Here is a 15,963-nt window from a genome sequence, read left to right on the forward strand (position 1 = left end):
CTCAGGACCTAATCTCCCCATCCTCTCCCTATAGCTCAATCCCTGGGGCCCTGGCAATGTCCTCGTAAATCTTCTCTGCACCCTTTCCAGCTTAATGCCATCTTTGCCCCAGCAAGTTAACCAAAAGTTAACCAAGTTAACCACAATACTCCAAGTTAACCACAATACAACCAAGTTAACCACTAAATGCTAGAGTCAGTTATTAAAGATGTGATAGCATCACATTTGGAAAGTGGTGAAATCATCGGACAAAGTCAGCATGGATTTACCAAAGGCAAATCATGTCTGAAGAATCTTATAGAATTTTTCGAGGATGTAACTAGTAGAGTGGATAAGGGAGAACCAGTCGATGTGTTATATCTGGACTTTCAGAAGGCCTTCGACAAGGTCCCACATAGGAGATTGGTGTACAAACTTAAAGCACACGGTATTGAGGGTTCAGTTTTGAGGTGGATAGAAAATTGGTTGGCGGACAGGAAGCAAAGAGTAGGAATAAACGGGTCCTTTTCGGAATGGCAGGCAGTGACTAGTGGGGTACCGCAAGGCTCAGTGCTGGGACCCCAGTTATTTACAGTGTATATTAATGATTTGGACGAGGGAATTGAATGCAACATCTCTAAGTTTGCGGATGACACGAAGCTGGGTGGCAGTGTTAGCTGCGAGGAGGATGCTAGGAGGCTGCAGAGTGACTTGGATAGATTAGGCGAGTGGGCAAATGCATGGCAGATGCAATATAATGTTGATAAATGTTAGGTTATCCACTTTGGCGGCAAGAACAGGAAAGCAGAGTATTACCTGAATGGTGACCGATTGGGAGAAGGGGAGATGCAACGTGACCTGGGTGTCATGGTGCACCAGTCATTGAAAGCAAGCATGCAGGTGCAGCAGGCGGTGAAGAAAGCGAATGGTATGTTGGCATTCATAGCAAGAGGATTTGAGTTTAGGAGCAGGGAGGTTCTACTGCAGTTGTACAGGGCCTTGGTGAGACCGCACCTGGAGTATTGTGTGCAGTTTTGGTCTCCTAACCTGAGGAAAGACGTTCTTGCCTTAGAGGGAGTACAGAGAAGGTTCACCAGATTAATCCCTGGGATGGCGGGACTTGCATATGAGGAAAGACTGGATAGATTGGGCTTGTACTCGCTGGAATTTAGAAGACTGAGGGGGGATCTTATTGAAACATATAAAATTCTTAAGGGGTTGGAGAGGCTAGATGCGGGAAGATTGTTCCTGATGTTGGGGGAGTCCAGAACCAGGGGTCACAGCTTAAGGATAAGGGGGAAGTCTTTTAGGACCGAGATGAGAAAACATTTCTTCACACAGAGAGTGGTGAGTCTGTGGAATTCTCTGCCACAGAAGGTAGTTGAGGCCAGTTCATTGGCTATATTTAAGAGGGAGTTAGATGTGGCCCTTTTTGCTAAAGGGATCAGGGGGTATGGAGAGAAGGCAGGTACAGGCTACTGAGCTGGATGATCAGCCATGATCATATTGAATGGCGGTGCAGGCTCGAAGGGCCGTATGGCCTACTCCTGCACCTATTTTCTATGTTTCTATGTTTCTAAATGTGGCCTCACCAATATTTTGGACAACTACAACATAGCGTCCAAACTTGTATATGAATTTCCTAACTGATGAAGGCCAATGTGCCAAAAGCTACTTCAGTGTCCTACCTACCCATGATGCCACTTGCAGGAAATATGTACTTATTTTCTTGTAACCTTTTGCTTTAGAACACTTCCCATGGACCTACCATTCACTGTGAATGTCCTGCCCTGGTTTGACTTCTCAAAATGCAACACCTCACACTTATATAAATTAAACACCATTAGCCGTCTCAACCCACTTGCCCCTAAGTTCATAAGACATAGGAGCAGAAGTAAGCCATTCAGCCCATCAAGTCTACTCCACCATTCAATCATGGCTGATCTATCTTTCCCTCTCAACCTCATTCTCCAGTCTTCTCCCCATAACCCTTGACACCCTTACTAATCAAGAATGTGTCAATCTCCACCTTAAAAATATCCATTGACGGCTTCCACAGCCATCTATGGCAATGAAATCCACAGATTCACCACCCTCTGACTAAAGAAATTACTCCTCATCTCCTTTCGAAAGGTATATCCTTTTATTCTGAGGCTATGGACTATGCTCCTAGACTCTCCAACTAGTGGAAACATCCTCTCCACATCCACTCTATTCACATCACAGCCTGTCACTATTCTGTAATTTTCAATGACGTTCCCCTTTCATCCTTCACAGTGCAGGCTCACATACCAATTCCATTGTCTAAAATAATACTATTTATTTTATTGTCCTCTGCAAACTTACTATACAATAGGCAATAGACAATAGGTGCAGGAGTAGGCCATTCGACCCTTCTCGCCAGCACTGCCATTCACTGTGATCGTGGCTGATCATCCACAATCAGTACCCCGTTCCTGCCTTCTCCCCATATCCTTTGACTTCGCTATCTCTATCTAACTCTCTCTTGAAAGCATCCAGAGAATTGGCCTCCACTGCCTTCTGAGGCAGAGAATTTCACAGATTCACAACTCTCTGGGTGAAAAAGTTTTTCCTCATCTCCGATTTAAATGACCTACCCCTTATTCTTAAACTGTGGCCCCTGGTTCTGGACTCCCCCAACATCAGGAACATGTTTCCTGCCTCAAGCATGTCCAATCCCATAATAATTTTATATGTTTCAATATGATCCCCTCTCATCCTTCTAAATTCCAGTGTACACAAGCCTAGTCGCTCCATTCTTTCATCATATGACAGTCCCGCCATCCCGGGAATTAACCTCGTGATCCTATACTGCACTCCCTCAATAGCAAGAATGTCCTTCCTCAAACTTGGAGACCAAAACTGTACACAATACTCCAGGTATGGTCTTAGTAGGGCCCTGTACAACTGCAGAAGGACCTCTTTGCTCCTATACTCAACTACCCTTGTTATGAAGGCCAAAATGCCATTAGCTTTCTTCACTGCCTGCTGTACCTGTATTCTTACTTTCAGTGACTGATGAACAAGGACACCCAGATCTCATTGTACTTCCCCTTTTCCTAACTTGACACCATTCAGATAATAATTTGCATTCCTGGTCTTGCCAACAAAGTGGATAACCTCACATTTATCCACATTAAACTGCAACTACCAGGCATCTGCCCACTCACCCAACCTGTCCAGGTCACCCTGCATCCTCATAGCATCCTCCTCACAGTTCACACTGCCACCCAGCTTTGTGCCATCTGCAAGTTTGCTAATGTTACTTTTAATCCCTTTATCTAAGTCATTAATATATATTGTAAATAACTGCGGTCCCAGCACCGAGCCTTGCGGTACCCCACTATTCACTGCCTGCCATTCTGAAAGGGACCCGTTAATCCCTACTCTTTGTTTCCTGTCTGCCAACCAATGTTCTATCCTTGCCAAAACCCTACCCCCAATACCATGTGCTCTAATTTTGCTCACTAATCTCCTTTGTGGGACCTTATCAAAGGCTTTCTGAAAGTCCAGGTACACTACATCAACTGGCTCTCTCTTGTCCATTTTCAATAGACAATAGACAATAGACAATAGGTGCAGGAGTAGGCCATTCAGCCCTTCGAGCCAGCACCGCCATTCAATGCGATCATGGCTGATCACTCTCACTCAGTACCCCGTTCCTGCCTTCTCCCCATACCCCCTCACTCCGCTATCCTTAAGAGCTCTATCTGAGTTACATCCTCAAAAAATTCCAGAAGATTAGTCAAGTATGATTTCCCCTTCGTAAATCCATGCTGACCTGTTACTGCTATCCAAATGTGCCACTATTTCATCTTTTATAATTGACTCCAGCATCTTCCCCACCACCGATGTCAGGCTAACTGTAATTCCCTGTTTTCTCTCTCCCTCCTTTCTTAAAAAGTGGGATAACATTAGCCACCCTCCAATCCATAGGAATTGATCCTGAATCTATAGAACATTGGAAAATGATCACCAATGCGTCCACGATTTCTAGAGCCACTTCCTTAAGTACCCTGGGATGCAGACCATCAGGCCCCGGGGATTTACAATCTCAGTACAACCTTGTACAATCTCATTATTTGAGGCATGTACAATAACAACATTTAAAAGACATTTGGACAGAAAAGTAGATAGCACCTGATATCATAGTCGTGCAATATGTTGTGCATTAGAATTCATTAAAAAATTGCCATTATTGAGTAGGTAATTATACTACAATATTTACAATATGCAGTAAAATGGTAAAGCTACTGAGGTATTTTGAATTGAACTTTATCTTAATGACCTGTTTTCACCAATATTCATTCAGTGCCGAGAATACGATTATTAGCTGTTAAAATTCCACAGTTTTGGATGTTTGGATAAATTTGAATAGACATCATTTTGTGGAACCATTGCACCATCATTTTGTAGAACCATTGTATGAAGTGCTTCTTCCTTTATCCAGATATAGAGACAGTTTGGCTGTTTCAGAATGGGGCATTTTAACAGACTATTTTCAGTGATTAGCTATTTTTCTCTCATTCATACTAATGAATTGGTATTTCAAAACTGCCCGCAGGGAAAGTGCAGTCAAAACTGTTTTAATTGGCAATTATTTCACTATATAAAAAAAAAGATTTCTACTCATGGGCGTAGGTTGTAGTGTCCTAACAGAATCTAATCTAGATTCCTGATTGATGGGATCATTTTTTTATTTTTTAAACTTCAGTGAGAAATATGATCGGAAGCATTGTAAACAAAAAAGACATAAAGTGCTGAAGTAACTCAGCAGGTCAGGCAGCATCACTGGAGAACATGGAGAGGGAACTTTTCGGATCGGGACACTTCCTCCCAACCCAAAACATCGTCAATCCATGTTCACCAGGAATGCTGTCTGACCTGCTGAGTTACTCCAGCACTTTGTGTCTATTAGTTAAACAGCACTACCATATCTCCCTCCACCCACTACCAGATTACACTTATAATTAACAGGTCTATGATAACTAAAGCCACAATTAAAATTCATAGGCCATTGTAGTACTTTCCCAACTAATCCCGATTTTAGTTGCTTTCTTTAGCAATCAAGCTCCACATTTTGGATATCCTTAACTAAACCTGCCACTCCTACATTAAAATCCATTCCTTTTGTTTAACCGTCATAATGCCGCATTTTGTCTTGGTATCCATTTGGCATCCTGTCATGTATTCATGAAGCAGTTTGGAAGACTTTAAAGGTGAGAGGTGCAGTTTAAATGAGACGTGCAGGGAGTATTTTTTCACAGAGGTGGTAGGTGCCTGGAACATGGGGGTGGTTGTGGAAGTAGACACAATAGTGGCATTTAAGTGGCCTTTATCCACTGTAGGCACACGGAAATACAGGGTTTGGAGGAATGTAGATCTCATGCCAAGAGATTTTATTAACTTGGCATCATGTTCAGCGCAGCCATCATGGACATCATGGCCAAATGGCCTCTTCTTGTGCTGCACTGTTCTATGTTAGTTGTTTTTCTAGTACAGCAAAATTACATGAAAATATGTCTTAGTGTTGAAATTCCAAAAGCCTCACTGCTAAACAGATGGAGACCTTTCACTTGCTTTGAGGTTGAGGCACGGATCCCACTGTCATCCAATTAAAAAAGCGAGGGACATATGATATGTAGGGAATGGAGGACAAGCATCTTAGACAATAGACAATAGACAATAGGTGCAGGAGGAGGCCATTCGGCCCTTCGAGCCAGCACCGCCATTCAATGTGATCATGGCTGATCATTCTCAATCAGTACCCCGTTCCTGCCTTCTCCCCATACCCCCTGACTCCGCTATCCTTAAGAGCTCTATCTAGCTCTCTCTTGAATGCATTCAGAGAATTGGCCTCCACTGCCTTCTGAGGCAGAGAATTCTACAGATTCACAACTCTCTGACTGAAAAAGGTTTTCCTCATCTCAGTTCTAAATGGCCTACCCCTTATTCTTAAACTGTGGCCCCTGGTTCTGGACTCCCCCAACATTGGGAACATGTTTCCTGCCTTTAACATGTCCAACCCCTTAATAATCTTATATGTTTCGATAAGATCCCTTCTCATCCTTCTAAATTCCAGTGTATACAAGCCTAGCCGCTCCAGTCTTTCAACATATGACAATCCCGCCATTCCGGGAATTAACCTAATAAACCTACGCTGCACGCCCTCAATAGCAAGAATATCCCTCCTCAAATTTGGAGACCAAAACTTGTGTGTGATGTGGAGGGATATGGGTCACATTCACATAAGCATGAATACTTGGTGGATAGGCAGAGGTCTGGTGTAACAGTGGGATATCTTTGGCATATGGCTATTCAAGGAATGTAGCTATTGCCAGCAGAGTGAGGACTACTTCTCGCCCTTGTTCTTGAACCCCGCTGGTGAAGTTGTTCTCAATGCTTAGCTCATTGGAAGTTCCAGAGAATGATCAGCAGGTCCTCAGGAATACTATATTACTGAGCAAAAATAAAGTGTGATTTGCTGATGGCTTTGTTAGTATGTACCTTCTGCACTGGTCCTTCTAAGTGGTAAGTGTATTAGATGCTTTTGTACAGCATTTTATAGATGACACACCATGGGGCCTTACAGCTCCAGAGACCCGGTTTGGATCCTGACTATGGGTACTGTCTGTATAGCATTTGTAAATTCTTCCCGTGACCTTGTGGGTTTTGCCCATGTGCTCCGGTTTCCTCCCACACTCCAAAGATGTACAGGTTTATTTGGCTTCAGTAAAAATTGTAAATTGTCCCTAGTGTGTGGCATCATGTTGGTTTTCACGGATCGTTGGTCAGCACGCACTCGGTGGGCCGAAGGGCCTGTTTCCGTGCTGTATCTCTAAACTAATCTAAACGTTGCAACCTCAGTTTGGGAGAGAGTGCAAGTGAAACCAATTGTCAATTGTTCAAGCTGCTTGAGCAACATCAGTGCCACAATGAATTTTCGATGATGTTACATTTTTCATTTGCAACTCACAGAATAAAATAATAAAGAACTGTTTGAAACATGAAGTGCTCAGATTGTTCATCTATATTTTATCATCATGGAAACTAAAAGTCCAAAATTGAGGGATTGGGGTGGGTTGTCAAGGGAGTGGGGGTGGGAGGAGAAGGGGTAGTGGGGTGTTGAATTGCATACCTGGGGCACAATTTTTTAACTGAATGTCATCAATAGCTGCTCCACCTCCAAAATTCATAGTTCGGATTCCTTCAAATATAATTTCAAAGTGACGCAGTTTTTTCAGATAAATCACGGACTTCTTCCATCTATCACCTTGGTTTCCAGTTTTATTCCATACTTCAGTGAGACCTTTATTTGTCTGCAAAAAAATATATACGCGTGATATTAACGCTGCATTATTTACAAATGCTTGAAAGCCCTGTTATCATGCCAAGGGTCCACAGGACTGCACAATAATCTGTATGAAATATAATTTCATAAAAAGCTATGGTATGTCACTGCATTAAAACACACCTTCATGCAAAGACCTCATTAATTGATTCTGAGGTGATGATTTTTTACAAGTGACATCAATATGAATTAGGATGCATCACTCTGCTCTGGCAAGGAACACAATGATATTTTAACATATATTCAACCTTCAATAATAAACTTTCACTGTTTGGTTAAACATTAGGTGTGTTGAGTAATCCATATAGTAGCAATGTGGTATGCTGGTCACATCAATTACAATCATTTGCATTCTACTAAGGATAGATTGAGTAGTAGTCTAATGGGACAAGATGTAATTGTAAACCTCCAAACTAGTTTACATGAATGGAGCAGAATATAAAGACAATTTGTTCGGTTTCTACTTTCCAGCTTGCACTTAAAATGCAGTGATAGCTGGACAATGAAAGGCCTGGATAGAGTGGATGCAGAGAGGACATTTCTAGTAGTGGGAGAGTCTAGGACCAGAGGGCACCACCTTAGAATAAAAGGACGCACATTTAGAATGGAGATGAGGAGGAATTTCTTTAGCCAGAGGGTGATGAATCTGTCGAATTAATTGCCACAGATGGTGCTGGAGGCCAAATCATTGGATATTTTTAAAGCAGAGATTGATAAGTTCTTGATTAGTACATGCTTCAAAGGTTACAGGGAGAAGGCAAGAGAACAGGGTTGTGAGGAAAAAATAGATCAGCCGTGATTGAATGGTGGAGCAGACTTGATGGGCTGAATGACCTCATTCTGCTTCGATTTTTTATGGATAATAAAGTAAATCAGCAGGCAAATCTGTCTGATCATCCATCAAAGTTACACGGAACAGGAGACTGAAAGGCACCACATACTATTTCCTAGTAATAAATAACAGTATCTATTTATTAAAAAGATTTACTATTTAAGTTTAATAAAATAAGCAAGGAACTGCTCAATTAATTAATTATGATGCAGCTCTTTGTCAGATATTCTTTCATTTCTAAGCTTGTTATTGATTCCCAAGATGGAAAGCAAAGACTGAAAAAAATTGCAAACATCTTCAACCAGCAATACCAAGTAGTTGATCCATTTTGGCCTACTTTCAGTTTCAATTACAGTTTAGTTTATTGACATGTATACCGAATACAGTGAAAATGTTTTGGTTGCATGCGAACCAGTCAACAGAAATACAATACATGATGACAATCGAGCCATTTACACTGTATAGATACATGATAAGGGAATAATGTTTAGTGCAAGGTAAAGGCAGCAAAGTAATAGTTAAAGTAAGAAATGTTGCTATAGGAATTGAGATTTAAGGATGTGGAGCGATTGCAATTAGTTTGTAGATCTGCTTCTGTGGCTAGCACGCAAATAATCACCTGGGTTGGGCGCCATCTTGGAAGTTTTTTTAATTCCCACCATCACTGAGGCCAGCCTTCATTCAATCTTGATTGATATCAAGAAACAGCTGAAAGCAGTGGATGATGCAAAGGGCCTGCTCTGATAGCATCCTAGCTGCATTTGCAGAATTAGCCACACATTGTCAAGCCACAGAACAAACATATATCTGACAAAGTGGAAGATTGCGTAGGTGTACCTAGCCACCTGAAGCAAGACAAATCCCCGGGTCAATGTTTGTGATCTTAGCCTGTTCCCAATCAACTGTAAAGAGGTGGAAGGGATCAGTGGCTCGCTATCAGGCAGCACCTGTTTCCGTAATAGCCTGCCATTCAATGTTCAGAACTATCTGACCCCTGACCTCATTACACCATCTCAACATCAGCAAAACTAATGAAAGCCAGAGATGCGGTCAAAGTGACTGCTGTTGATATGAAGGCAGTTCCAACTTGTATACAGCATCATAGCCATCCATAAAACCCTGCCATAACACTCTGGTGAAGTATCGCTTATTAAACTTAGATAGCCAGGTGCAGAGAGGTTTATTGAGCCAGGTTATTAGTCACTTGCAACCCTTAATTTAGGAAGAGATACATTTCATACCACTTAGCCCAAATAAATGGATACAAAGGGATCTGGAACAGATCCCAATTAAAACTAATATGAATTGATTGAAAATTTTGTGGATACAATTGACATAATGACATCTCAACTTGGAAATATACCGTTGTCTGTTAAATATGACATATGACATATGACATCTCAACTTGGAAATATACCGTTGTCTGTTAAAAAATCTCGAAACTCTCTGTCTTTCAACAATATCTTTATTACATTGTGTGCAGTGATTCAAAAAAGCATCTCATTGCCAACTTCTCAAAAGCTAACAGGGATGGCTGATGAATGCTGGTCTTGACACCTACACCCACTTCTGATGTGTGTATAAAGAAATGAAATGAGAGATCTATTTACATTGAACGCTGAAATGTAGACAGAAAATGATGAAAGCACCAACAGGTCAGACAGCATCTGTGGAAAGCAAGGCAGACAAATCACTTTTGACCTGAAGCTCATGAGTCCCTTTTCTTCAATCTTGTGATTTTCATCAATTAAATATTATTTAAACTTGTATCAGATGTCATATAGAAAGGTAAATGTCCTAATTTATAGAGCCTCTGTTTGAATAATTTCCATAATACATCATCACCATTGTCTGTGCACATTTTCTCTATATCCAAAAGGGATCTAGAAAGGGTGGGTGGTATGCTGACAAGTGCTTTTACATAAGACATAATGTACATAAGATCAGAACTTTAATGTTTCATGTGCTCACAAGATAAGAAATCAAGCAAATGAAACTTGCAATAAAATGACAAAGTTCTTTGTATTATTGACCTGGGCAGCATGGGATGTAGAAAAATAAACAAAAGAAACTGCCAATGCTGGAAATCTAAAATAAACGAACAGAAAACATTGGAAATTGGCAACAGTTCAGGCTGCATCTGTGGGAAGAGGAACAGAGTTGATATTCCAGGCCAAAAGTCCTACAGCAGTCTTTGATATGAAACATTAACTCTGCTTCTCTTCCCATGGGTTCATGTGTTTGATCTACACTCAATGATGAACTAACTGACCAGCAGGACAATGGCAGGAGAAGGTGAAGGTAACCACACATTCAAAGTCAATGACAGAGGATCTAAGCGTGACTAGAGAGGAAAGATTTTAGAATATTGAACAGTCCGGTACAGGAACACAATGTCTATGCCAAACATGATGCCATGGCCAACTTTTATCTCCCTGCGCATAATTCAAATCCCTCCATTCCCTGCATATCTCTGTGCCTGTCCAAAAGTCTCTTAAATGCCATTATCATATCATTTTATGCAGCAATTAATTGGGATCTGAAGGATGAGGAAGCAAAGTTCATTGCCGTGGGTTCAACAGTCTGAGTGGCCTCCCTCTGAGCAGTAATGAGCTCTGAACTGTGGTTTTCAAAAGGAATTTGCATAAATATTTGACAATAACGGATTTGGGGAATGGAATTGGCTGATTTATTCTGATGGGCAAATCTCCTCCTTCTGCACTATAATGATTCAGTGAAAAGCATACTAAAGGAGATGTGACAGTGGAAATAGACTATTCCAGGGTGGCCATAAATGTTCACTATTCACAGATCCTGGTTGCCAATGATTAATTGAAACCCATGAAGTGAGACGAAGCATAGTTTCAACGATTTGCCATTGCTGACTGTCTAAGTTCATTTCAATGGTTACTGATGCATGCAGATCTGAACATGTACATGATTAACAATCAAAAATAATGGGAAAAGGACTGTAGATCACTGGAGGAAACAAGAGTGAACGTAACTGCATAGTGTAAAGAAATACACAAGGACCCGACTTCAATAGTTCAATAGTTCAATAGACTTTTATTGTCACGTATAGCCTGAGGTACAGTGAAATTTGATTTTACCATACAGTCATACCAAAAAAAAGCAACAAGATACAAAATTACATAAAAATTAAACATAACCAGCCACCACAGCGGTGTGTGAGAATCCCTAGTGCACACAGCATTAACGGAGACCCACAGCCATCAGTCCAATGTCCGGGCCACACACACGCTCCTTCACTGTGATGTGACCAGAGTTGCACTGACAGCTTGTCACTCTCTCTGCAGTCTCTGTCTGCCCGAACAGTCAGAAAGCCTTCTGCACTCGCACCAGACTCCAGGATGTTCTCATCGCGCGTCATCCCCGCAAACACCGAGGCCACCGCACTCACGGCATTCCCTCCAAATCCCCACCAGCGCAGGCAGCACGTCCATCTTGTTTTCCCTGACCTCGCTCTCCTCACTGTGATGGAAGGTGAATAACTTTTACCTTTTTCCTGCTTTTCTCCAGCGGTGGGGTGATCGAAACATGTGCAGTCGGGGTGATCAAAGCTCCCGCAGACAGTGATCGAAGCCCTCCGCATCGGGGCGATTGAGGCTCCTGCAATCGGGGCGGTCGAAGCTCCTGCAGCTGGAGCTCCCGAAGCCGATCCCTGGCAAAGGGACTGCCAGCTCCACGATGTTAGGCCGCAGTGCGGATGGAGATACGACACGGAAAAAGTTGCATCCCCGTCGAGGAAAGAGATTAAAAGAAGTACTCAGCCCCACCCCTTCACATAATACAAAAACTAAAGATGAACTAAAACATACAAATAAAACAGACTAAAAACAACAAAGAAGAAAGGGACGAGACAGGCAGTTGGTGAGGCTGCTACTCACGGCAATCCTGACCTTGGGCTCTGCTGGTATGGAATCACACGTTTTCTCTGTAACTGTGTGGATTTCTTCAGGGTGTTCCGCTTTCCCCCTACATCCCAAAACCATATTGGTAGGTTAATTGGCTGCTGAGAATCACCTTTAGTGGCGGCGGCATAGTGGCGCAGCAGTAGGGTTAAACTGGCATGGACCAGGGTTCAATCCTGACTATGGGTGCTGTCTGCACGGAGTTTGTACGTTCTCCCCGTGACTGCACGAGTGTTCTCCGTGTGCTCCGGTTTCCTCCCACATTCCAAAGACAAGCAGGTTTGCAGGTTAATTGGCTTCTATAAATTGTCCCTCGCGTGTAGGATAGACCTAGTATCTGGGTGATCATTGATCGGCGCGGACTCGGTGGGCCGAAGTACCTATTTTCACACTGTACCATTAAACATAGAAGTTAATGGACATGTGTAAGAATAAGATGCAAGGGCACAGGGGAAATAAGGAAAAGGGGAATGCAATTGTTCTTCTGGGAATCTGATGTATATGTTGGATGGAAACCATTGTGGCAAAAAGGATTCCGATCCTGGCCACACCACCTGTTGATAAGTTTAGGGAACAATAGGACCCACTCTGGTCAGGGTCTACTTGGTGACGATAAGAGAGACATCAGGCTCACTATCCCACTTCAGTTCTGGCAACTCTTGTGTATTGACTCAGTGTGGTCTACTGTCTTACCCTCTTATACCTGTAGTTGGTATGATTGTGCCTAATGTCCAGTAGGATTGTCACTAAACTGTATGCAAAAAAGAATTTCACTGTGCTTTTACCCAGCAATGGGTGGTTCCTCCGAGGACAAGCTAGATAAATGAGGATAGATCTGGTCCCAGGATTCAATCATGCCAGTTCTGCTCTGGGGATTTGTATTCACACTATTCAGCGTAGAAGATGACATTGCGAATATCATTGAGTTGAAAGGTAACTGCCAAGTAAACTGTTGAATCCTTTCCCGGTGCCCTTATTGCATGCAAACTCCCTTTCCTCTCCCAAGTCTCTGAAACTTAGCTGTCTGCTCCAAGCAAGTGGTGGGGTGGTGGTGTAGTCATATACAACAGTGGCATTTAAGAGACATTAAGAGACTTTTAGATCGGCACATGGATCAGGCAATAGAACAAGTGCAGGCAGAGGAGATTAGTTTATCTTGGCATTATGTTCAATACTACCCATGGGTCTGTTTCTGTGCTGTACTTTTCTATGTTCTATTGCCTCTGTTCTGTATGGCAAGTCTGAGAGCCAATTCCATCACATTTGCACAATTCTGATAGTATTGACTCTCCACTTTTCATATTTTATGATGGCACAGAGAGAGGCGATTTAACTGACAAAGTCTCCGCCAGCTTGTGAGCCATTCTCACACATTTCCCTTAAACCCCAGTCTCTCACGCATGGGCCTAACACTCACACCAGCAAATACAGCAGTGGTAATCCAAAGCAGACAATTAACCTTGGGATGTAGCAAGATATCAGAGCACCAAGGCAAACCCACACTGTCACATAGACATGCAAACTCCACAGAGAACAGCCCCAGAAGTCAGAATTAAATGGGAGTCCCTGCAGTTTAAAGACAACTGCATTAAAGTGTCATTTATCAGTGTTTTTTTCCCCTAAAATTCCACAAAACATCTTGTGTGATTTCGCGAGGTGAGAAATGCTACAAATATGCAAGGTGTTACTGTCATTTGCTGTTAGCCTCCTGCCAGAAGGATCAATAACTCAAACCTAAAAACATCGGAGCTCAGATTTCAGGCATGTTGTCATCTTGCTGAATGAGCATGTTTTTTTTAGACAGTGCATCTACGAACTGGTTAACCATGTATCCTATCACATTCCTGAAATCTCCCCGTACATGATCGCATTAACCTGCGGAGGAGCTGGAGGGGAGCTGCACTGCGCTTGCAGATCTTTACTATCTCCACGGTAACCACGGACGAGGGTCCTCCTTTGATGCTGCATCCCTTCCCTGACATTAACGTCTTCCTTTCAGAAGACACTGTTGTAAACTGAGAAGGTCCTGATTTATAAGAATGAGAATTTATTGATTCTCCCAAGGCCCCAAAATAACCCTTAAGATAGAGATTGACTTTAAATTTGGCTTGAGATAAATATTTTCAATAACACAGGGCTTCTTCAGTTTCAGTAGCGGAAAAGGTCAATATTTGACATAGACAGTTCCAAGTTAGGAAAAGACCCTTCATTCCACTATGTCTGTGTCGAATATGATATAAAAATAAAATAAACTCATCTGCCTGCACATAATCCTTATCCCTCCGTCCCCTGCATATCCATGTGCTTACCTAAGACTCTCTTAAACGCCACTACCAGATCTCTCTCCACCCACTACCTCTAGCAGCACATTCCAGGCACCACTACCTCTCCATAAAAAACTAGCCTTTCAGATCTCCTTTAAACTTTGCTCCTTGCATCTTAAAGTTATGCCCTCTAATCTTTGATATTTCCACCGTGGGAAAAAAGGTTCATGGCTTCTTTGTCTAAGTAACATTTGAAGGGGGGGGGGGGGGTCAATGTGACATCGATTTTGATGAAGTCTTCTCTCCTTGAATTTGAAGTTGGACTGACCTCCACAATGGAGCAGTGATCAGCAAATTATGAGATGCAGCAAAGGGCAACAACAGTTGCTTGGTGTGAGGATACCAAGAAGTGTATTGGCATTAATCTCCATGGACAACTCGTTCTATCTCTTCATGTTTGGGGTCAAAAAAAGTCATAGAGTGATACAGTGTAGAAACAGTCACTTCGGCCCAACTTGCCCACACCAGCCAACATGTCCCAGCTACATTAGTCCCACCTGCCTGTGCTTGGTCCATATCCCTCCAAACTTGTACCTGTCTAACTGCTTCTTAAACGTTGGGATAGTCCCAGCCTCAACTACCTCCTCTGGCAGCTTGTTCCATACATCCACCAGCTTTTGTGTGAAAAGTTACCCCTCAGATTCTGATTAAATCTTTTCCTCTTCACCTTGAACCTATGTCGTCTGGTCCCCGATTCCCCTACGCTGGGCAAATGATTCTGTGCATCTACCCGATCTATTCCTCTCATGATTTTACATACCTCTATAAGATCACCCCCTCATCACCCCCATATAAGGTCACATATTTCACTGAGCACAGACCAAACAGTCTGAACACTGGCCCCTCGAATAGCTCAATTGCAGGGGGTTTGAAATGAGTAACAGATACATGGGTGGTGCATCAGCGATGGCAGCCTCACCAACAGTCTGTCTGGCTTTTCGTCATTTTTGATATTTTTAGTGTGTTTTAAAAGTATGTATTAATGTTCCCTGGTTTGTTTTATATGGGGGGTGGGGGAGGGGGTCGGGGGAAACTTTTTTTTCAATCTCCTACCTTGCCGGAGATGCGATTTCCTTCCGGATCGTATCTCCGGTCGTTCTGCGGCCTAACATCATGGAGCTGGCGGACTTGTTCAAGACTGACTTTGAGCCCCATCGCGAGGCCGTGGACTTACCATCGGAGCCTGCGATCCCTTGCCTGGGATCAATGCTCCAACCGCAGCCTGCGGATTTCAACATCGAGGAGCTCGCAGTCTCGGGTAGAGACTGATGTCGGGAAGCTCCAAAGTTGCAGGAAGTTCGACTAGCTCCGACCCGGGGTCCGATCGCCCGGCGTGGGGGAACTGAGATCCCCCCGATGCGGGAGCTTAATCGCCCCGATGCGGAGGGTTCGACCGCCGGCTGCGGGAGCCAAGATCGCCCTGATAACGGACGGCTCGAGGCCCCCGACCACGGGAGAACAAAGAAGGGAAAAGATTGAACTTTCTTTTGCCTTCCATCACAGTGAGGAATGTGGAGGAGTCAC

At 43.0% G+C, this 15,963-nt stretch overlaps 1 protein-coding gene across 1 annotated transcript in view; it reads right to left on the minus strand.

Annotated features, from left to right (window-relative positions):
- Positions 1–15,963, minus strand: part of malrd1 (MAM and LDL receptor class A domain containing 1) — a 261,497-nt gene that overhangs the window by 85,622 nt on the left and 159,912 nt on the right. Inside the window, exon 23 of the mRNA XM_078427721.1 lies at positions 7,139–7,319. Within this exon, the coding sequence (XP_078283847.1) occupies positions 7,139–7,319 (181 nt within the window). The remainder of the gene's footprint in view (positions 1–7,138; positions 7,320–15,963) is intronic.

The sequence above is a fragment of the Rhinoraja longicauda genome, chromosome 2 (genome assembly GCF_053455715.1).
Source record: "Rhinoraja longicauda isolate Sanriku21f chromosome 2, sRhiLon1.1, whole genome shotgun sequence".
NCBI classification, from domain to species: domain Eukaryota; kingdom Metazoa; phylum Chordata; class Chondrichthyes; order Rajiformes; family Arhynchobatidae; genus Rhinoraja; species Rhinoraja longicauda.